A 24334-nucleotide genomic window follows, 5' to 3' on the forward strand; every position below is an offset into this window, starting at 1 on the left:
ACTTGGGTTTCTATAACTTAGACTTGATTGAGTATTTAATGTTAGCGAGAAGTCTAGCACTTTCTTGAGACATACTCTCTCTACGCTGACAACAGACGACTATCTATGACTTCTACATGAATAGGTTGAGTTTTCTTTACTAAAAATATGCTATGTCTTTTAGCAAATTCTTTATCTAAGAAACATGCTAAGGCTCCTAAATCTAGCAAGGCAGAGGCTTTGTGATGTTCAGGTTCTAGAATAACATTTATCGTAAAACATGAAGAGGGTTCTGACAAGAAGATAGGACCTTGACTAGGCATTGTACAAGGTTCTTGCCGCACAGTTCCTATTGTAGCTAGAAAAATTTGTTTTCCGACATGCTATCTTCTTTTATCGCCATACTCCTCATTTTATGGTTGCGTTACTTCTTTGGATAATATTGAGCACTGTGCTTATATTCTTCAAAATATAGGTATAATCTTTCATCACGATAATGAGTCTTTCTTTGCTCAATAAGAGGTTTGAAATGTATCACATCAATTTGCATATCCTCTACTTTTGAATGTATGTATTGAAGAGATGTTGGTATTGCCATTGAATTATAGTGACGGTTAGGTCTACTTGTAAAATTTTTAGATTGAAATTCAAAAAGATGATTGTCGCACTTTACAACAAAGTCAATTGCTTGGCTCAATGTTTGAGGATCAGATAAGTTGAGCATAAATTTTTTACCTCATATTATAATCCATAGAGAAATTGGCGAACAAGTACAACATCATTCCACTTGATATCAGTTACAAGCTCTCAAAATTATAAAGCATACAACGTTACTAATCAATTACCTTGTTGTAATATACGGATCTTGCTCATTGTAAAATGAAATAAATCATATTCTCCATACATGAATTAAAACTCCACCAAAAAAACCTCCAGATTATCCAATATTAGAATTCATCGTTCAAAAAAAGACAAAAATCATGATATTGCTGAACCTAAAAGAAGCATACCAATGAGTCTAACTTATGATCTTGGATTTGGATAGCTTTGGAGTTGAAGTTCAATCACTTGTTGTACTTGATTGATAAATCCTCTAAACTTTGATCTGGTGCCATCTGACTACTCAGATGGCACAATTCTCTATTCTCTAACATTAAAAGGATGTTCCACCATACGCAAAGGCACATGATTTGGTACAGATGTTGAAGCAGCTCCAATCATTTCTATATCTTCACTTCCTGCCAATCTAGTTGCTCCTTGTACTGGTAAATTGAATTGATGCATCGTAAGCATTCACTCCCTTAATTGCTCTTGCATTTATGCCATTGCACTCTTCATTTCAGCATGTTTAACCATGATAATACTTGGAAAAGAAATAATGTTCAATATCGCTCAAAACAAACAGAAGAGAGGACTTGAGAATAAAAAAAATACTAAGAACAACATTAGGTTAGAAGAAGGTAATCTGCAACTTCTAATATGCTTATTTCTTATTAAGAGAAAGGAACAATCCACTCTTAATCAAAATGAGACAAAGCTCTAATATTGCAAAAGCACTCTTCTCAATCATTCAAAGACAAGAAAAAAAAAAAGATGCACAAAGGAATCAAATTCGTGTCAAGAAAAGAATGAAAAAATAGAAATACGGAAGTATGTCTATAAAAAAACACTAAAAAATCTTATTTCCAAAAGAAAAGAAAACATGAGACTCTAAAAACTACACTAAAATCAAAAAAAGAATTCACACAAGTTTTTTAATTACAGAAAACTTTCAAAACGCAAAATCAACTACAAGATCCATAACAAAGAACTTCTTGCAATCGTAGATTCGTTTCAAGAATCACACCATTATCTAGAAGGTGCTCCTAGCCCAATCATCATGTATACGAATCACAAGAATCTTGAATATTTTATGTCAACACGTGTTTTGAATCGTCGCCAAGCCCATTAGAATATGTCTTTGTCAAGATTCGAATCCAAGATCACTTATCGACCAGGAAAACAATAAGGTTTGTCAGATGCACTCTTTAGACAATCTTCTCTTATATCAAAAGAAAGAGATGTTGCTTTCGATCAATAATGGACAATTCTCTTGAAGCTAGAGCATCTTCATCTTTGAGCAATGAAATCAACACTAACTGTTGATTCAACTTTTATTAAGCAAGTTCAATCAAGTATGTCTTGTGATTCTCTTATTTGTGATATTAAGAAAAATCCTTCAAAGTCTCATGATACTTCCAAGTTTGAATTCAAGAAGAATCTACTATATTTTGAGGGACGCCTATACGTTCTAGAAGGTGAAGCTCGATTATGTGTTCTTCAAACTCATCATGACTTTCCAGCAGCAAGACATTTTGGATACAATAAAACTTTGGAACTAATATCTAGGGACTTTTGGTGGCCCCAAATGTAGAAAATAGTCAAAGATTTTGTACAATCTTATGATGTTTGCTCAAGATCAAAAACTCCTCATCATCGACCTTACAGACTTCTTCAGCCATTACCCATTCGAGAACAACCATGGTCTTCTATTTCTATGGATTTCATCATGGATCTTCAATCTCAGGTTCTTATGACTCTATATTTGTGATAATAGATCGTTTTATCAAGATGGCACATTTTGTACCATGTACAAAATCCATCACAAGTGAAGAAACTGCTAAGCTCTTTCTTGATAATATCTATCGCTATCATGGATTTCTCAAGGATATTATATCAAATAGGAGAACTCAATTTGTAATAAGATTTTGGCAAACTCTTTGTAAGATTCTAAAAGTAGATATAAAAGCATTCCATCCTCAAACTGATGGACAAACAAAGCGTGTTAATTAAGTTTTGTAGCAGTATTTAAGATGTACCATCAACTACCAATAAGATGATTGGACAACTCTTTTGCCATTGGCAGAGTTTGCTTATAATAACACGGTACATTCTTCTACAAAATAAATACCTTTCATTGCCAATTATGGTTATCATCCATGACTTGATACTTTTGACTTTTCAAAAGTTGATAATCCTACAGCGAAAGATTTGACAATTCATTTGTTAAAGCTACATGCAACGATGAAGGCGTAGTTAAAAGAAGCTCAAGAACAACAAAAGGTCAATGTGGATGTCTATCAAAAGGAACAACCATCATTCCACATGGGTAACAAGGTATAGTTACTTCATTGCAATATCAAGACCACTCATCATAATGACAAGTTGGACTATTGAAGGCTTGGATTATTTTTTATTTCTGCACAAATCAATCTAATTGCATATCGTTTGCACCTATTGGAATTAATAAAAATCCATCTAATATTCCACATATCTCTTCTTGAACCATACAAGATAGTGGACATACCAAGAAGAAGACAAGCTCCACCTCTTCCTATAGAAGTGGATAACAATAAAGAGTTCAAAGTAGAAGAAGTCTTAGATTCAAGGCAATGCCAAAATAAATTGGAATATCTTATCTATTAGCGCAGATATGATATTAATGAACGCATATGGGAGCTAGTAAAGAATCTTGTAAATGCAACAAAGGTGGTGGAGGCTTTTCATCGTCAACATCCATCAAAATCAAGATAAAAACCTTCTTTATAAAAGAAACAAGATTTAGGTAAGATAACATTCTACTTTCAATCGTTGTTTGTAGCTTCTTTGTAATTGTGACGCTAAAGAGATAAAGAACCAACAACCAACAGATTTGACTCAAAAGCCTTTGTTTGCTGAACTACTGAAGGAGACATTATAATTGTCACAACCTTCAAGACGATACAATCGAGATGAAGATCCTCAAGAACAACATGTTCTTCCTCAAATTCATGGCAAGATACAACGCATTTGGTATCATGACCTTGGAAGGGACTCCCATTGTTTAGTGATTTTATTAGTAGTAGGAACAACTCCTAACAATATTCCAAATATTTTATTTGAAGTTATGAATACCTCAACAACGATCAAATAACTAGGTGTTTTTCTCGCCCTGGTATGGAGACACTATCGATGGTTGAAAGACCCTATCAATCATCTTCAAAGAGAACAAAGATTAGAGTATGTAGTAAATATAATTCGTCACATCATAGATTTTCTCAACATATGATGATCGCTCCTCATCAAACTCGTCCCTAGAAGGGGAGGTAATGTCATGGACATACGCATGTAAGCCAACAATTACATGTATAAATAGGTAGAAGTAAGTAAAAGTATGTAAAAATAAGTTAATTCTATAATATCTTCTATGGAAGCTTCCTAAGAGCTTTATAGATGCTGCTTTGACTTTATAGGTGTCTTTAATTGACTTTTTGGATTAGAAACGTGGTCAACAAGTTGGCCATATACCACACATGTTGTTAGCTTGAAGTTCAAGCTAACAATGTGGCCCATACATAGAAAAACTTGCCTTGTAAGTCAAGGCATGTGTCCTACAAAGTCAACACATATTGGAGGTCCTATAGAACATTGCCATATAGCCCCTAGTTAGATAGTATATATAGAGACAAGAGTGAAGCCCTCTTCACTCTTATCAACTCCTTTCTTGCTTCTACTCTAGTTTCAAGAGTCTTAAGTTTTCTTGTCTTTTGGCAATAAATCTTTCTAGTTTCTTTTAATATACATAGTTCTTTATTTCTATTTTGTCACTCTTTTTTTGACACAAATTTCATTCGTTTATGCATCATCTTTTAGTTCATATCCTCGACAACCATCAATTATCAACAAGATGATTGAAAAACCCTCTTGCCATTAGCAGAGTTTGCTTATAATAATATGATGTATTTTTCTATGCAACAAACACCTTTCTTTCCTAATTATGGTTACCATCCATGACTTGATATTTTTGACTTTTCAAAAGTTAATAATCCTATGGCAGAAGGTTTGAAAATTGTTTGTTAGAGCTACATGCAACAATGAAGGTGCAATTAAAGGAAGCTTAAGAACAACAAAAGATCAATGCAGATGCCTATCAAAAGGAACAACCGCAATTCAATGTAGGTGACAAGATATGGTTGTTTCATCGTAATATCAAGACTACTCGTCCTTGTGATAAGTTGGACTACTGCAGACTTAGATCTTTTCCTATTTGTAGACAAATCAATCCAATTATTTATTAATTACATCTATTGAAGGTAATGAAGATCCATCTGATCTTCAACATATCTCTTATTAAACCATACAAGACTATGAACATATCAAGAAGAAGATAAGCTCCACCTCCTCCTATAAAAGTGGACAATAATGAAGAATTTGAAGTAGAAGAAGTTCTAAACTCAAAGAGGCACTGAAATAAATTAGAATATCTTATCCATTGGTACAGATATGATATTAATAAATGCACATGGAAGCTAATAAAGAATCTTACAAATGCAGCAAAGGTGATGTAGGCTTTCCATCGACGACATCTATTCAAATCAAGATGAAGAATAATAAGTCTTTTATTATAAAAGAAACAAGATCTAAAGAAGATTGCATTCTACTTTCTATTTGTGTTTGTAGTGTTTTTGTATTTATGACACTAAGGAGATGAAGAACTAACAACCAACAGATTCGACTCAAGAGCTTTCATTTGCAGACTTACAAAATGAGATATTGTAATTGTCACAACTTTTAAGACAATGAAATCAAGATGAAGATCCTCAAGAATGACATGTCCTTCCTTGAATAGATAGTGAGATACAATGTGTTTGGTATCATGACCTTGAAAGAGACTCCCAATGTTTGGTGATTTTATTAGAGGTAGGAACAACTCTTGACGGTGTTCCAAATGTTTTATTTGAAAGAAGTTACGAAGGCCTCAACAATGATCAAATAATAGGGTAGTCTTCTCATCTTTATATGGGATACTATCAATGGCTGAGAGGGCCTATCAATTACCTTTGAAGAGAACAAAGATTAGAGTATGTGGCAAATATAATTTATTGCATCTTGGATTTCTTCAATATATGAAGACCACTCCTTATGGAACTTGTCTTTAGAAGAGAAGATAATGTCACGGACATACACATGTAAATTAATAATTACTTATATGATTTAGATAAAAGTAGGTAAAAATAGGTTAATTCCATAATATCTTCTATAGAAGCTTCATAGACATTGCTTTACCTTTATAGATGTCTTTAATTAATTTTTTAGGTTAGAAATGTGGTCAACAAGTTGGCCATGTGCCACACATATTATTAACTTGAAGAACAAGCTTATTATGTGGCCCATACATAGAAAACTTGCCTTGTAAGTCAAGGCATGTGTCTCGCAAAGTCAACACATATTAGAGGTCTTATAGAACATCGCCATGTAGCTCCTAGTTAGATAGTATATATAGAAGCAAGAGTGAAGCCCTCTTCACTCTTATCAACTTCTTTCTTACTTCTAGTCTAGATTTAAGAGTCTCTAATTTTCTTATCTTTTGGCAATAGCCATTCCAATTTTCTTTTAATATACATATTATTTTATTACTATTTTGTCACTTTTCTTTTAACATAGATTTTTCAGGTTTATACATCTTCTTCTAGTTCATGTCCTTGATAGAAGTAAGTAGATCAAGTTTATAATTAAATTTGAGAAGTCTTACTACTACAAGTATAAAAGACGTAAAGATATTATGCTAGAGAAGTTTGAAAAACAAGATCAAAGTTTTGAATATTTTTATAATAAGTGAAGTTCTTTCTAAGGTTGGATCTTTTTCAATAGCTTAGCAAATTTACTCAAGTTGGATTCATAGATGCAGTTCTATTTGAGATTGCTCTCTCTTTATTTGCATCTTTGATAGAAAAAGATTCACAACTCCATTATAATCTAAATTCATTCTTAAAAGTCTTTATGGCCACATTTGAAGAAAGTGATTGAGGATGGGTAGTAGAGACCAAATTTATAACTTCACAACAATGATAATGTTTAGCCACCATATATGTTACAATATTCCAAAACCTTGTTTGTGACATTGTTATGTAATAACACATCCACTAGATGAAAGAAAAAAGAAATTATTTTATTATAGAAGAGCCTAATTAAAAAATTATAGTAAAAAAACATAGATAAATGATAGGAAAATAATAAAATCTATTAGTATTAAAATTGTCTTTTATGAAATTAGATTCTATTTACTTTGAAGAGCCATAAATAATTTTTTTTAAAAAATAGATTAAAAAAATAAAGAATATAAGCATATTTAAGAAATTAGAAGTTGAATTTAACAAAAAGTACCTTTAAAAGACAAGAATTAATATCGAGAAAGAATTAGTTGCCAATCAAAGTCAAAATCAAGCCATAAGGTACAAAACTAAGCTCCTATGGCAACTTTGGGATTCTTTTGCAGATTAAAGAGTGAGATTTGAAAGTAGACTTGAAAAGAGATTTTTAAAATTTAGTTTCATATCATTTAAATTAATATTGAGGTTTAGAAGAATTTTCAAAGTTAGTGATGTGCTTTGTGTGTTTAGATTTTGAGAAATAAAAATAAGTTTATAAACTTGAAGGTTTTGTGAATTTCATAGCACATTTATAAGTGAAATTTTGATAGTTTTTTTTTGTACTTGTAATGAATATGTGTGAAAATTTGAGGTCAATCAAGCAATTAAATTGAAGCATATGAAGATTTTTGTGGATTATGGTCTCAAAAATTTGAGATTTAGGGTCAATGAGTGATTCCAAGATCTAGCAATATCTGCTTATTGGATTAAAGAAAAATTTGATGAGAGAAATTAATACTTTAATATCTACATACAATCTAATTTTTGAATAATTGAATGGTTCAATAAAGAAAAAATGATGTTGAAAGATCAATATTTAAATTGGAAAAGAAAGGTGGCCAACAACCAAGAGGTTTTGAGAGCTTTGCTTACTATTGGAATGTGTAATCTTCTTCAATTTTTTTTTTGTTTATTGCTTACTTAGTTGTTATAAGATATACAAATTTTGAGTCAAAACCAATAGTTCAAATATTAGACATTGAAATTTTAATTTTCTATAGGATTGTTAAGATTTGTTTAAAATTTAGGAATTGATTAAGGATTTATTAGGATTGGTTTAGGATTTGACCTAGGATTTGATTAAGGTTCATTAGAATTTTGATTAGGATTAAATTAATATTTGGTTAGAATTTATTTAGAATTTATTTAGATTTTTTATTTTTAATATTTCTTTAGGATTTGTTATTGTTGTTGTTGTTGTTGTTGTTGTTGTTTTTGTTTTTTTGAAAGTTTTTTTGAAAGTTTTTATTTCTAGTATTTTTTTTTAAAGATTATTTTCATTTCTTTAAATGTTTATTTTTATATTTTAAAAATATTTCTTTAAGATTTTTTTTGTGGTACTTATCTAAGCTCAACCATAGGCCCTCCCCAGTCTCCCACTTGTACCGGTTCATGTCAGAATGCGCTCTGTCCATCGCAGTCTACTAGAAATAGTAAAGAAATCCTTTTTGGCTTCAAACTTTCTGTTGGATTTGAGTCTGGTTGGCCTTGCGTCACAGTGGGAAGAAGTAGAATGGCATAGTTGAACGGGATATGTTTTCTGGTGTCCTGCGGTGCATACATCCGGTGAGTGTCGTCCACCACAGCCGAAGATAAAGACCACCCGCTGGGACGACCCACATCGGCAGGGCTCCCCGTCTCGAGGCTGAGCGCGGTTGGGTTTTCGTCCTGAACGCCCAGCTGGGCGCCAGTCTACTTGTGGATGAACACCCTGCCATTCTATCTAGCAGACTGCGATGGACAGAGCGCATTCTGACATGAACCGGCACAAGCGGGAGACTGGGGAGGGCCTATGGTTGTGCTTAGTTAAGTACCACAAAAAAGATAATGGGAACATCCTGTGTCGCTTTGGCCGAGTGGTTAAGGCGTGTGCCTGCTAAGTACATGGGGTCTCCCCGCAAGAGTTCGAATCTCTTAGGCGACGATGAGTGATGCCAGAACAAGACTTGCGACACGTTCTCCTTTTCGTGTGCTTTTATTATTTCCCCTTCCTGCACCATTGCGCCTCCCCATCGAAGGCTGGTGCACGGACGGGCAACATCGCCAAGACGCAGCAACCGATTCAAGACAATCCAGTTGGTTGAATAAAGCCTCGGTAATCAATGTTTTCATTCAGGATCGCGGTCTGCTATACACTTCATGCTCAAACGTCCAGTCACGGAGTCTCGCAATCACGCTGTCGCCACCGGTTTTGAAATCGGATCTGCAAAGAAACGGCTCGACTTGCAATCGACATCATATGGCCACGTTGTCCCACACCTTCACCGCATCGCATTCCAGTGCTCCATGCGACCGTCCACCCCTGAACGTGGCATTTTCGGGCACAAACAACCTTCATACATTCAAATTACAGCTTCTCCTTCAGTTGCCTGAATCGGATCACGTCCGATCACAGAAAACTTTGTAATCCGGAGAATCACTTGAATCTTCAGGTGCATCAGCTCTGCGTCCGTCGAACTTCTTCAATTTGACATCCCCCCAGCATGACTGGACATCTGCCTCCGCGATGAAGCGAAGAGCAGATCGTTCAGAACGGGGTGTTCCGAGAGAGGACCCCAACACGTGTCCACAACCCTTCGCCGCGATCTTACCCACTCACAATTCTGACGGAAATAGTCCCCGAATTTGGAAGTGCAGGAGCTAGGCCGGGCGCCACGTTAAGCTCGACCTCACCCTAAACCCAAGTTCAGACGCACCATGGTATGGAGCGGTACGCGAGGAAGAGCCCCCTCGGACTGGCGCTGTGCTGACACGTGGGATCAGCACACGTGTCGCGGTGGCTCTCATGGGTGACACTTGTCTTTCTTGGTGTGTCGCTCTTCCACCTCGTTCACAGCCCCCCCTCCCCATGGGCAACTGCTTGACCTCAAATTCTCGCTCTCGCCAACAACCTCCAGGGCCGTCTCGCAACTGACTTATCATCTCGAATTCGTGCAGCGCCAATCGGTTTCTTAGCACGCCTCATCGGACATTCTCGCGCTCTCTAGCTCTTGATCAGTTTAGACTCGTATTCCAGTGTTTCGGTGCTCAGCTCACGAGGCCGCCCGTGCAGAGTTTTTGGGGGAGCCCAAAAGTGTCGAGGCGAGTTTCGGATCAATCCATCGGAGCGCCATGGCAGCCACGAGGGGAACCAGCCTGTTGAGACTTCTTCACAGGAGCGCAGTGGCACAGGTACACAACATGGAGTGGGGTGGTAGGTGGTTTGCTGGATGCATCACGTGAATATGCGGTCGGCGTATTTCGCCGAAACCCGCTGCGAATGCAATGGCTGGTGAAACGTCCGTCCGCACGAACAACGACTAGGGCCCGGAGGGACGGTCTGCAAGTGGGTGGTCGTAGAGATTGTGCTGTCTGCTATTGGCTATCGTTGGTTGTGCGGCGTGAAGTGCTTTTTGCCCTGCGTCTGTCTGTGTTGTCCGGCCGCATTGATATTTGAGAGAAATTGTGGTGCCAAGGGTCAGTCGGGTCGGGTCGGGTGGACTCACGATAATCGAGGGTGCTACAGCCGGCTTTGGTCATGAAGTCGGGGGCGTGCGTGTTGGTACCAGCGGTCATTCTTTGTCGCAGGAGTTTAGCATCAGCTGGCTTCGGGGCAGTAGTGTGTGGCAGAGATGGGCGCTTGTGTGTAGGTGCGTGCGCGGAAGAGGTGGATTCTAGTAATCCAGTCTGATCAGTTTAAGACCGAGCATCAGCTTGAAAACCGTACGTCTAGGTTAGGTCGTGCACAGCGAAGCCTGAATGCTGGCTTGCGTAACAGAGCTAACGAGGCGACGGTTTCTGGTTTCAGGTGGCGGGGCAGCATTTCGCAGGGCCCGCGACCGCAGCCCGGGCAACTGCTCCGGCGTTGGGGACCGCCCCTGCCCAGAGCATTCTGCGACGGCTCTTCGCCGATGGGACGCAGACCTTCGATAGAGCCAAGGTGGAGGCAGGGGATGCGGCCCAGAAGAGCAAGGAGTACGCCCAGGAGAAGACCGACCAGGCCAGCGACAAGGCCGGAGAGCTGAAGGAGAATGCCAAGGATGCGGCCAGCAGCGCGGCTGACAAGGCGAAGGACGTGGCCGGCAGCATGTCGGACAAGGCCGGAGAGCTGAAAGAGAATGCCAAGGAGACGGCCAGCAACGTGGCGGACAAGGCGAAGGAAGTGTCCAGCGACGTGACCGGCCAAACGAAGGAGTCCGCGGGAAGAGCGACCGAGAATGCCAAGGACACCGCGCGATCGGCTTCGGGAACTGCACAGAACAAGGCATACGAAGCCAAAGAGGAGGGCGCGGGCGTGGTGGACAAGGTGAAGGACGCGGTGAACAGGGAGATGGACACCGCGAAGGACATGACGAAGGACATCCCAGAGAAGACGAAGGAAACGGCGCAAGGATTGAAGGAGGTGGGGATAGAGGCTGCGAAGGCCGTCAAGAGGGACGCGTCGAGGATCGCCGAGAAAATTGGTTTGAAGACTCCCTCACAGTGAGCTCTCGCGGGAGCGGAGCGCGTTTGGGAGGGTGGGTTCGGGCTCGGCGACTGATCGGTACGACCGTCGAAGTGTCGAAGCACCTCGACGGTTTCGTAGCGACGCCGACGTGGATTAGCGTAGCCGCCCCCAAGCGCCCGGTTCGGAGCTGCGGTGCGACGCGAGACGGATTTAGTTGTCAATGACCAATGGGGCAGGGGCTGGGGCAAACTGCGCCCAAGCAGCGGAGCGCTGCGTCAGGAGGCATCGCGAGCCATGAGGCGACTCTCGGCTGGATGTTGAGGAGGTTACTAGTAGGCATTTGTTGATTCAAATAAGCTGACTGATGTACAGAAGGTGGTGACGGGAAGGGATGGCTAGGACTGGGTAACGATGAGGGCACGCCGAGAGTGTAAAATTTGGTTAATAAAAGTTTTGGTCCAAATCCCGGATTCTGTGAGAAAAGAACGAGCATGGGCGTCCGTTTGCAGTCCTAGTGTCTGGGTCTGTATTGTCTCGGGGGGAAGTTGCCATCCTCTGAGTCTTGTGATGCGTCGTGTTGTGGCAGCAGGGCGACAGGTCATTCAGGCCGCTGTCCCAGCTCCCTCGACTGGGTCTTTCGTGGAACCTGTGTCATGGAGCGTGTCCATGGGTTTGCTTTCATCACCTCGTTGTCGTGTCACAAACGCAGTGTGGGATTAGGTTTTGAGGCGATGGGGGGAAGCCGGGAACATGGTGGTATTGTAGAACCGGTGGTCCACGGTGCACGCAATGAACATCGCATGGACAGGCAATGGAATCGTGTCGTGCAGCTTTGTTCGCTGAAAGCAACGAATGCAGTCGGAGCAAGGAGCACCTGTGCATTCATGATTTGCATTGTCAGTCGCGGAGATTTGAGCGGCCGAGGGTAGTGAGTGAGCGAGTAGCAGGCGTTGTTCAGAACGGGGAACTCTGATGTTTTGGACCGCTCTACTTCCCGGTGGACAATGGACAATGGACAATGAATGTGTGGTGACGGGCAACAGTGCAATGTAGGATTCGGAATGAGCATTGTATGTGGGAACTGGCGAGTGCTGTATGAGATCGGAACCAGCGGGTTGTTGGATATTGTGGTTGTAAGCTTCATTTGAATGACAGAGTGGAGAAGGATTGTGCGAGGTGAAAGAGTCGGTTTCCTGGTTTTGACAAGCAGGGAAAGGTAGACCTGCGAAGGTTTTGGAGTTGGGAGAGATTGCATGAATGAGAGAGAATGTTGGATGATGATGGAGAAAGCAGGAATGAGAAGAGTTGTGAGGGTTGTGATGGAAGTTGGGATGGACATGTGAACTGAAACTGAAAGAGAGATATGAAGAGGGTAATGTATTGCAGATGTGTGCATTTTGGTGATGGGGGTTGGTGTGGGTGTAGAGTTTTTGCTGTTATAATTGTAGCAGTTGACATAATAATACATGGTTCTGACTGAAGAAAGTATCTAATTTGTTATACCATGTATAAGATGATGTATTGGTATTGATTGTAAAGGTTGTTCTTTAAGCAAATAAGGCAAATGTCTAGAAGGTCCTTTATTTATCCTAAACATGATAGTTGAGTTGAGGATATTGTTCTATCTACCCAAAGTTTAACTATCTCCACCAAGTATTGTATTGTGTCTACATATGGTTGTTGTTATTGTTATTGTTGTGGTTTTGTGACTTGTTAATAGAAATTTTATTTTGATCAGTGCCACATCGGAGAAGCTTTTTGTCATTGTCAACAATGGGATCTAACATAGTTGGTATTGTTGTATGAAGCAAGAATCAACTCATGTACCTTCACTACAATTTGTTGGATAATTGTTGGATAATTATCTCAAAAGAGTGGAAATTCTTGTTTCAAATCACACAAGTGAATTGTTTGTTAAAATGCATTGGTTTTCAAAACCACTTTATTAATAATGTGTTTAAAAAAAATTGGATAGAAATATCAATTCATTAGAATTTATTGTCAATTATTTATTAATGCATACATTTTATCTATTAGGCTTAGGCCATTAGCACATTCTAAGTTACAACACACATATCTCATATTACTATATGCACACCCAAAAAACGTGGAGGCTTGTCATTGGTTGTATGTTTTTATTTGGACCTTGCTACTTGAATATTTACTTATGAGAGATTTTGAAATTGTTGCACCTTTTTCAAGCAAAGCATGACAATTGGGGAAAAAGATTAGCAAAGAAGGATGTTGATTATATAGCTATAGAGAGAGAGAATAAAAAGTCCATAGTTACTTCCCACAAGTGGAAAATATTCTTTAAAGCTTTTTGATTTTAGCAATAAGTAGATGCAAATCATTTGATAGAAGGCAAGTATTCAAATATCTTTTTAAAGGATTAGGGATAATAAGTGATACATTGTAAATTGTGAGGTTTATAGTCTAGAACTTCAAAGTAGGACATAAGGTTTAGAATTATTTTTTATTTTTTAAATAGGCCTTTTTCAAAAGATTGTGTAAAGATGCAAGCAACTTGTTTTAATAAAGAGACATGCTTTAGTATAATTTCTCTACTTTGTATTTTTTTTATTGTGTAAAATGGTAATGTATATGAATATATTTTGTCATGGAGTTGATGTTGGGATTCACTGCCATACAAATACTATCCTTATAGTTGCAATTAATAAAAATAGATCTTGTAATTTGAAGATCAAAGTTGGAGGTGAGCTTACCTTGTCAAGTGGCTACTTTGGAAGAAGTGGGTAAAATCATATATTCGACTTTAGAAGAGCTCATGGCTACTATTGGTTGTTTTTTAGAAAGCTTGGTGATAGGATCAAAGCAAAGCATGAATGTAAAGCCCATTATAGAGCAATTCTTTTGTCATATCTCTTACGTAGTCTATATTAATGAAGCTAGTTATGTTGGTGTTGGATTTAAAAAAGTAGAAGATTCTATAGTCTTAAGTGTGTTTAATGTACTTAACTACCCTTTTGGCTATTAAATGAGGTTGTGGAGAACAAGAAAGGAATCTTGAGCAATTACCAATAGTCGTTGAGGTATCAAACCAAGTATGAATGAGGTGGTTTAATTTCTTGACTATAGATTTGTAGTAAGTAGGATCACATGGTTTTACAATCTTGTCTACTACAAGTTTTAGTCATTCTTGCATTGGTATTGTGGCAGGAATATAATTCTTTATGCAAAAAAAAAAATTCAAGATTTATAGTATATAGCTCTGTTGAATTATAGAAATACCTTCAAGTAATTTGATGTATTTGAATTTGAAGTAAAGTACCATAATGCCTTTGCTGAATTTTGACATTTTAAATTTGAATATGAATTGTGTAAATCAATTTATCTAATTTAAATAGCCATCAATAAAAAATATGTCATCTACATATATGACAAATAGCAATATTTTTTTTGTATTTTTGACAATATTGAGATTGTAGTTGCCTTTTCTATTACAAAAACCTTGTTTTTTGAGAAAAAAGTTGATTTTTTCATACCAAGCTTTAAACACTTGTTTGAATTTATAGTGTGCTTTAAGGACTTTGCAAACAAGATGTTCTTGTCTCATTTTAATAAAACCTTGTAGTTGTGTGATATATACTTCTTCCTTCAAATCAACATAGAAAAAGACAATCTTAATATCTATATGATAAAGTTTCCACTGCTTATATGCTGCTAATGATATCATCATTTGTATAATTTTATATTTTATAATTACAGCAAAAAATTCATTATAGTCTATTCTTGCTTTTTGTTCAATACTACAAACTATTAATTTGGCATTTTCCTTTATAAGTTGCCATTTGATTTTAGCTTAGCCTTGAATAATAATTTTGTTGAAATGAATTGCTTGCAAGATAAAATTGAGATAATAATTCAAGTTTTATTATTGTAGATAGACAACATTTCATTTTGCATTTTCTTTTTCTATCCTTCATCTTTGATAGCTACAATGTAAGATAAGGGCTCAATATTAAAAAGATTGATGAAGTCGCAAAACTAGACTTATATCCATTTTAGTAGTTTGGCTATATACTTACCAGAATAAATCACCAAAAGAGTGATGATGAGGTTGTTAGATGAGTGCTTAAATCTGCTTTGGCTTTCTACTTCATCATCAAAGTATTCAATAGTGGTATTTGATTCAATTGAATATGCATTGTTATTGCTATAAGTAGGCTAGATGTCGATGTCCTCTAATTTTTTGTAATATGGCATAAAATTTAATTATGGAATTGATATAAGAGCATCTTTAGAGATAAATAGGAGGCTTAAATTTGATGTGAATTAGTCTAGTGAGATGAAGTATGAGATGAATATAGAGGATTTTTTATCTTTATGGCTTTTTTGAGGTAACATAGTAATTGCATAGAATAAATATGATCTCAATTCTAACATTTTCGTCATCTTTGATGTTATTGAATATAGTCCCTTTAAAATAAAGTATTTGAAAGGATTTTATACTAAATATTGTCATTATAAGATGTAATTTAAAAAATCAAGTTTCATCAAATAAGATAATACAAAAGACTTGGATTTTACAAAAAGTAGAAAAGTATACTTTATAATCTTTAGATTCATCATCAATTCTTAGATAGATGTCAAATTTTGATCTAGATTCAAGTTGGTATCCGTCAAGGACAAGAACTTGATAAGAAAAAAATAAACAAGTGAGACTATTTTCATAGAAAGATGAAAAAATAGAAATAACTCAATATGTATATTAAGAAAGAAATTGGATGGCTATTGCCAAAAGACAAGAAAACTAGAGACCCTTGAAACTAGAATAGAAGCAAGAAAGAAGTTGACAAGAGTGAAGAGGGCTTCACTCTTGTCTCTATATATACTATCTAACTAAAGGCTACATGGTGATGTTCTATAGGACCTCCAATATGTGTTGACTTTGTAAGACACATGCCTTGACTTACAAGGCAAGTTTTTCTATATGTGGGCCACATAGTTAGCTTGGTCTTCAAGCTAACAACATGTGTGGCACATGGCCAACTTGTTGTCTACATTTCTAATCCAAAAAGTCAATTAAAGAAACCTATAAAGTCAAAGCAGCGTCTATAAAGCTTCTAAGAAGCTTTCATAGCAAATATTATAGAATTAACTTATTTTTACCTATTTTTACTTACTTCTACCTATTTATAAATGTAATTACTAGCTTACATGCATATGTCCGTGACAACATCTTTATATATTATCTTTTCTTATAAAATAGAAATATCCAAATATTTTTATTCAACTAATATTTGGCTTTATTTTATAGAAGAGATAGTCAAGAGGCTTACCTTGGTTTATTCAAATAGGATTATAATTAATGAGTTGGACATCAATGTAAGTAGCTTCAATCCAAAGAAATAAAGGTATAATCTTACTTATTAACATTGCTCATACATTGTTCAAGATAGTTATATTTTTCTTTTTTGATACCCCATTATGTTGGAATGTATAATAGACAACTTACAAGTGATATTTTAGTCTTGCAGATACTTGGTGAACACTTATGACATGAACTTGCTTCTTTGATCAAAATAGAGCAATAAGATGTAATTATAGGTTTACTTCTCAATTAATATGTAAAATTTCTTGAACATTTTAAGGGATTAATTCTTTATAATCATAAAATAGATTCAGAAGTTTTTAACAAAGTTGTCAATAAATATAATAAAATAATATAAATGAATTAAAGATTTAACTAAAATACATCCACATACATTGATATGAATAATCTATAAAGGTTTTGTGGTCTTAAACATTGCTACCTTAGGAATTTGGTTTTTAATTTATATATCTTAATAATAATGATTGTATCTTTAAATTTTTATCAAGAAAGAGAAGATTCTTGAGATTAGATTATTGATTTGAAAATTTTTAAGGCTCTTATAGTTTAAGTATCATAAATATAAATACCAAAGATCAATGAAGGAATCAACAGGATTATTAGTGTGATATTTTTAATTTGAGAAGTTGTGTCCAAATACCTCTATTGTTTCAATTTTAATATTAGTATCAAATTTATATATAATTAATTATTCTAATTTAAAAAATCTATTTTTAAGATCTCATCTATCTTTTTTTATAATTTTATATGGCTTATTAGCAAAAATAACAATACATTGTTTACGTCTAAAAATCCAAAAGTTTTTAATATTTGTGATTTGTTCAATAGATAAAATGTTTTTTCTTAGACCAAAGACATATCAAATCTCTATGATGCTTTTTATTTTTTTAGTAGACATAGATAAGTTTATTGATTCTTATATTATAATTACATGGACTTTGCCTCCAATTAAAGTTATTGTATTGCTTTGGAAGTAATTTAGCTAGTCAAATATATACTAATCATTAGTAAAGTGCTTCAAAGCATCAAAATTCAAAATCCATTTATTGTCATCCATATCACTTAATGCTAGCAATTCAAAAGCTTTTAAAATGATTTCATCACTTAGTAGGTTAGATGAAGTAGGATCTCTATAATATTTTTCTATGGTATGAATACCTTAATTATTTTGTATTGTTGATGTGGAAAAAAACATGCTTGAATTTCTAGCAATGGAGCAAGTATTGAGGTTGGAGTTTGTATATCCTTATTGAAGAATCATGTTTGCAAGCACATGACAAACATTTGAGGTATATCTCTCATTGCCGTTGTTGTATTACGTGCTATCTTGCTTGAGAATACAGTGGGCATCTGACTATGGAAGATAAAATGATATTTTGCAAGTATCCATGTAATCTAGTGGGTTTCAACCATCTAAATACAAACTATTTCGGATTTCAATGTAAAAGCTTAATTCCAATACAAAGTGTTTAGAAATATTATTTCTAATAACTTCAAGATATTATAAGACCAAATTCTTTTGTTATTTGTTAGTTTTATTTTTTTTTATTTTTTATTTTTTTAATTTTGAATTTTTAAATTTTTAAATTTTTAAATCCTAACCATAGACAACAAGCTTCAACAAGCTGTAATTTTCAATCTGATTGTCCGATTGTTGTAAAACTACTACTACTAGTATCTTTGTAAGTCTTCTAAATGCTCAAGAAGTTTCAATCCAATCTAACTTATAGATTGCAAGAAAATGCCATAAATCTACACTGATGTCCCTTGACCACCGCCTAGAAAGTTAATGACGAACCTTGACTTGCAATTTTTCCTTCTTCAACCATTAATTCTCATTCAAACCTTGCGTATAGCTCTGCCTTTAAGTCTTCGACTTATCACATCAAAATTCACCTTATTCCAGCTGATAGATCTCCAAATATTACAAAAACCCTAAACAACTCCAATATGCCAACTTCTGATACCTCTTTACACTAATGATCAAATATCCTCTATGCATATCGTTAGATTAACAAAAAAAATTGCATGTACTTGGCATACTCAACCATCTAGACATCTCTAAAATTTCAACTGCAAATGTTTTTCTAATTTCACAAAACAGTCAAGAGTACTAGCCTTAATTTTATTGCAAAAAATCCAATTCACCAATACAAACACTGACTTTGAGCAACGATTGCAAAGTCCTTCCAAATCCTATGAAACCAAGTCCTATACCTTTCAAAGGAGCTTGAAGTTAGTTCTTCGACTCCAAAATCCCGATCTCCGAATGCCCTCTTCTTTTTCCTCTCTTTTCCTTTAACTCTATGAGGTCCCCTATTCTTCTGCCCTGGACTCGGAATTGGAACAGCTTTAAAATGGAACCGAAGCCTCCATAATCGAGACCTCATTGGGTTGCCCAACCGAGTCAAATCTCATACTAGATAAGAGGCCCATAACAGGACCTAGATTAGATGTCCCCATAATTGGGTCAAATTGGCCCTTCGCATCAGGCTCACCCAAATGTTGAATTGGTCCTTTTTCTTTTTTTCGACTCTTAGTAAGAACGGCTTGGACACATTTCATCCAATTTATTGGAGTATCTTGAGGACCTCGATTTATCTCCTCAATTTTTCCTTGGCTTTGGATCTGCTGATCCCGATTTTTGAAATTGAACGGAGCATTACATTGCTGATAAGTATGCCCCGACTGTTTGCAATTTCCACACACTTACGTGTAATCGTCACTAGCTCTAGGATTAGGACATTCACTAGCATAATGATCAATCTATCTGCAACGAAAACAACGAAGTGGTCTTCTTGCACCCCCATCAAGCATATTGGGTGTCTCCATTGGTATATACCTACTAGGCTTGTTCCATTTAGGATTAGAAAATGATCCTGGTTGTCCCGTTGGTACAGAGGATACTTAGTTCAATGATGTTGATAGAGCATATTACTGATGTCACGTACGGTGGTATAACTTGCAATGGGGTGACATTAATTGGCCCCTGAATATTGGCACTGGAATTGGCCACTGTTCCTAACATCCAAGATGACTAAATATTAATAAAATATTTTTCATTTATATTTTCACCATATAGTCGTGTTACAACACGACACCGCATCAACAATAGATGAATATTCTTTACAATGGTCTTTATTGGTGATAGTAGAATCTTTAAAGACTATTTGATCCATGTCAATTACATCTTTGGTGATGTAGGTGACTTTGCTAAAGTTTGTTGTAATAGATATTTTGAATCCATATAATGAAGGCTTTGTTGATAAGTTTGTAGAATTTTTTGAGAATTGCATTAGTTCTTCTATATACAAACAATTCTATGATTCTTCTAAAGATGATAAGTTTTTTCATTTTACATGTAAATTTTTATTTTTTCAATACTATTTAGTAAACAATATAAAATTTTATATACTATGGCTATTAGAAGTTGCATCAAATTTATGGCTTTCGGATTCCTAATAACATTGTTAACATATTGCATAAAAGAAGTAAAAACTTGGTATTTGTTCATTTGCAAGTATTTTCATTAATTGAATATAACTATGGTGTCAAAAATTGTGTTTGTTCTTGAGGTGGTTCTAGGAAATTTTAGGATCTTTAATATCAAGGATAGTATGGTATATGTTTGGAATAAGGAAAAGTTGTAAAAAATAGCCTTTGTCCTTCGCTTCCATTTGCAGTTGACATTGAACACTCGTAATATAGTAGTGATGTCTACTACTCCTACTCCCATCTCTATGTTGTCATTGTAAGTAGAAGAATTAGTATTGGGTTTAATAAAATTATATGGATCTTCTTTTTCAAATATACTCTACATCATCATGGCCTAATTTTTGTATTTTTTGGAATATCAATTTTTTTAAGGAAATTCTAATGACAAGTTTGAAGCCTTATGTACTATCTTTGTGAAGATTTGAAATATCAATTTTTCCAAGGAAATTACGTATATTAAAAATATATGAATTGATGTATACAAGGAGATGTTTTTTATTGCTTAGACAACCAAGTTTTACCACTTTGGCAATTCTATGTCTTCAACATTAGAAGGCATGCATTACACTCTCAACCAATATCTCGGGTCAAGAAAATTTGATTTTCTTGGTATATGCAAGCATGTAGAGTTTTGCATCAAGAATATACACAAGGAGTATGTGGCACAATTTTCTTGTGAAAAGATGCACATTTTGTTATTCACTAATCTAACTTCATGAAGTGAAATCTTTCAAGTTGTTAATTGACTAATCTCTCATTATGTGTTGAAGAAAGTCTATGATCAAGTTAAACTTGTATGTTTGCATGTTGTAGACAATATTGAGCTATACAAAAGAACTTTCATTGCAACACTTGGTTTTCTATGCTCACATCTAATTCAAACTATATCTATTTATGGACTTCACTCATGGATGGATGTGATAGGTGACAAAAAAATGTTATTATAGTTCCAACATCTATATCGAACTTACCGGAAAGTAGTTGACAACATGACGTCTTGAAGGTGATCCAACAGCAAATATGACTGGGCGTAAAGCATGCACTTCTGCATTGCTGAGGTCATTGAATGTGTCGGAGCTGTCTCCAAGCCTTTTTGCTTCAATCATTGCTGGCAATAGTTTCTAATGGTGACATTCAGAGCAAGCGGGTAGTTTTTGTTCCTTGAGTATTTCTATAGACGCACTCTTCTGGATCCATTGCAGCCATAGGAATTCTCTATTACGATTTTGCACCTTTTGGCTCTCTTTGACGCCCCGAATGGACTTCTTCATCGTATATTGCAATTTTTCGCCACGAAATCGATGATCAGGAGGATGAGGGAGAAGGTGAATCTTTCAGTGATCGTGGACTCGATTCTATGCTTTTGTTGGTGCCGATTCTATTCTTCCAAAAACCGTTGAGCAGCTTAGGTTTCGAGATAATGCACATGTGCAGGAAAGACTATGTCAATTTCATTTGGCTGAAGATGAATTCGTTTGGTATTTGGATTTGAACAGTTGAGTGCTTAATTATACATAGGCTAAATGCTTAGACTGTGCCCTGATCTTTTCTTCGAAAACGACCTACCGCATATTATTCAAAAAATGTGACCTGCAGCAGCTCCCGAATTAAGCAAGTTGGTTTCAGCCAAAAAGAGTCCAACAGGTTTTGAACTTCTCATAGTCAGTGCTTGCATGAATTCATGCTGGTAGTTGAATATGAGTATTTTTATTCAACTACCAGCATGTACGTTACATCGTATCTTTTTCCAGGTTTCTTTCTCGACGTAGTGATGGTCATGGGAGTCCTCTGGGGCATAAACTCCCTTCACTAGAGGTTGGGCCTCAACTATTTGTGGTATGTCAAAATCTTTGAACTGAAGTTGCAGCCGAAAGAAAACACTAAATTGGAAGCCACACATTAAACAATTTCTTGTTTGTGGCTGAAATGGAGGAGCTCAAGTATTGAGGGAATGTCGGTGATTTCTTGGATATAAATATGAATTCATGGATGATTATGGGTTCTAATGCCATCAAGGCAACACTCTGCACGCTTCAAAGAGAGGTCATCAAGTCTTAACGACGTTGTTAAGTGGACTTCAGCCATGAGTGTGTTGTATCTACTCGGCATTTGAGATTGAACCAGAGTTTAAAGTCCAAATCGGTGATTCTCTAGAGATGAAAATGTGCTGGGTAAAGATAGTCGTGATTGTGCATTTATTTAAAGGTGAAGTGATTCAGTTGAGTACTTTTATTCTGACGCTTTGTTTTATTGTGGAGAAGAAAAACAGATTCTCCACCTGGCATTGTCTGCCACTAGCAAGTATATTCTAATTCCAAGCTTCGAAAACTCTACGTTTTTCATTTACAATCCAATCAAATGACATTGTTGAAACAAGACTTCCTGAGAGCATAAAATTTGTTTCAACTGAGAGCAGCAGAATTCTCTTTAACCCAGGCTCCACACTTCTTTCGTTGTGTGGTGCAACTGCGAGGTGGTCATTTCCTTCTGTCGAAGGTCTTCTTAAATGTCATACCATCTCCTACTTCGTTTATCATACTCGCCAATCAAGCTCCTCGCTGAGATATTCAACATAATCCAACTGTACCTGCAATTACAAAGTCGATTTGGGAATAATAATTCTCAGTCTGTTTCTATAATTTTACCACAATAATGTAAAGGGTGATCATCAACCATGGCAGGATGATGTCGAATTACTTCAGCTTTTATCACTCTAACTTCCTTCACAACTTTCAAGTAGGTTCCCATGACGGCGAAGTTGCTGCGTTGAAGATAGGATCACTGAAACAACAAACAAGCTTTTGGTGATCAAATTGACATTGTTGTGGTTCGTCCCCCTCCTGATGTGATTAGTTGCGTGCCACTGAGATTGAAATTGAGGGCTGCCTTTGCCTACGAGATGAAGCTTGAGGATATGAAGAGGACAAGGATTGACCGTCACATGGTTTCAGAAAAGATTTTTTTTGATGAATTGACAGTAATCCTTCTTGACTGTTCAGATTTCGTTTAGTAAATGATATTTTGTTCAACTGTAAACTTCAAACTTTTGGAGTATAATTTAGGTTTCGCCATTTCACATCCCAGTTCTGTGGCCCACAAATTCTCATCTAGCAACCATAACCAGGTTTTTCCTACAGTAAGCAGAATTAATGGATTAGACTATGCCTCCAATTATACAATTGAAGGTTATTCAGAACTTACCCCAAATAGCCTCTAGAGATACTAAGTAGCAGTTTCCCAGAGACATCATGCAAGAGAGCCTCCACTTGTAAGATATGAAGTGTTAGTGAACAGATGTTTTGATAGATTCACAAAGAATTGAACTTCGGTTTGGGTAACCTCTGGGACATCAGAGGGCTACGATATACCACAGGAATGTTGAGTTAGTACACAAGCAATTGGAGAACCCGTTCTGAGTTGGAAAATTGACAAATGCCAAAGTTTTTCATTGTATTATCCAAAAGACATTTGTGACAAACAGCATTGAATAAGTAACCAATTGGTTACACGATGGTATGGAACTAAAGTTGTTATCACATATATCTATCTTTTGCTAGTATAAAATATACAATGGTCTACACATCATCGCTTCCATATCAAGTGCTAACTCTACACCTACTATTTGAGGATATAATACAAACATCAGTAATGTAGGTCAGAAACACGTTTGACCTTAGCGATCAACTGGTATCCCGAATTACACATAGAAAAGCTTACCGTATGGGCAAGCTTTACAATAAGAACGTATAAGATTAATTATGTTGCCTATATTATCAAGGGTGTGAAAGAAAATACCAGGAATGCCTGAGGAACAGATCAGAATGAATGTCCTCTGAGAGTGGTTATCAAAAAAAATGCTAACCGTTATTAGTTAATTTTAACCAATAAATTCATATCATTAATAATTGCAAAATTTTAAATTTGAAACTTATATCAAATAAATCTAGTAGATGTTTTAGCACTAAATAGCATTCTTTAGATATACCATTCTATGGCATCAATTTTTTTCTTGTACATTGCAAAAGACTCTTGATTTAGAATCTCTAGCAATTCCCCATCTAAAGAACCTTCATTGATAGAAAATTTACCTGATTTTGATGTAGATTCATTATTTGTTAGTTTTCTACTTTT

General features: G+C 36.0%; 1 protein-coding gene and 1 non-coding gene across 2 annotated transcripts; both read left to right on the forward strand.

Moving 5' to 3' along the window:
• Positions 1 to 8768: 8768 nt before the first annotated feature.
• On the forward strand, positions 8769 to 8850 carry TRNAS-GCU (transfer RNA serine (anticodon GCU)). The gene has a single exon. It is a non-coding gene; the product is annotated as a tRNA-Ser (tRNA).
• Positions 8851 to 9834: 984 nt separating this feature from the next.
• Positions 9835 to 11838, forward strand: LOC112295858 (uncharacterized). The gene is made up of 2 exons (XM_024547867.3): positions 9835 to 10097; positions 10714 to 11838. The coding sequence occupies exons 1-2, from the start codon at positions 10038 to 10040 to the stop codon at positions 11389 to 11391; spliced, it is 738 nt and encodes a 245-aa protein (XP_024403635.1). The 5' UTR covers positions 9835 to 10037; the 3' UTR covers positions 11392 to 11838.
• Positions 11839 to 24334: the final 12496 nt, after the last annotated feature.

Source organism: Physcomitrium patens, chromosome 19, assembly GCF_059467195.1.
Source record: "Physcomitrium patens ecotype Gransden chromosome 19, ASM5946719v1, whole genome shotgun sequence".
NCBI lineage: Eukaryota > Viridiplantae > Streptophyta > Bryopsida > Funariales > Funariaceae > Physcomitrium > Physcomitrium patens.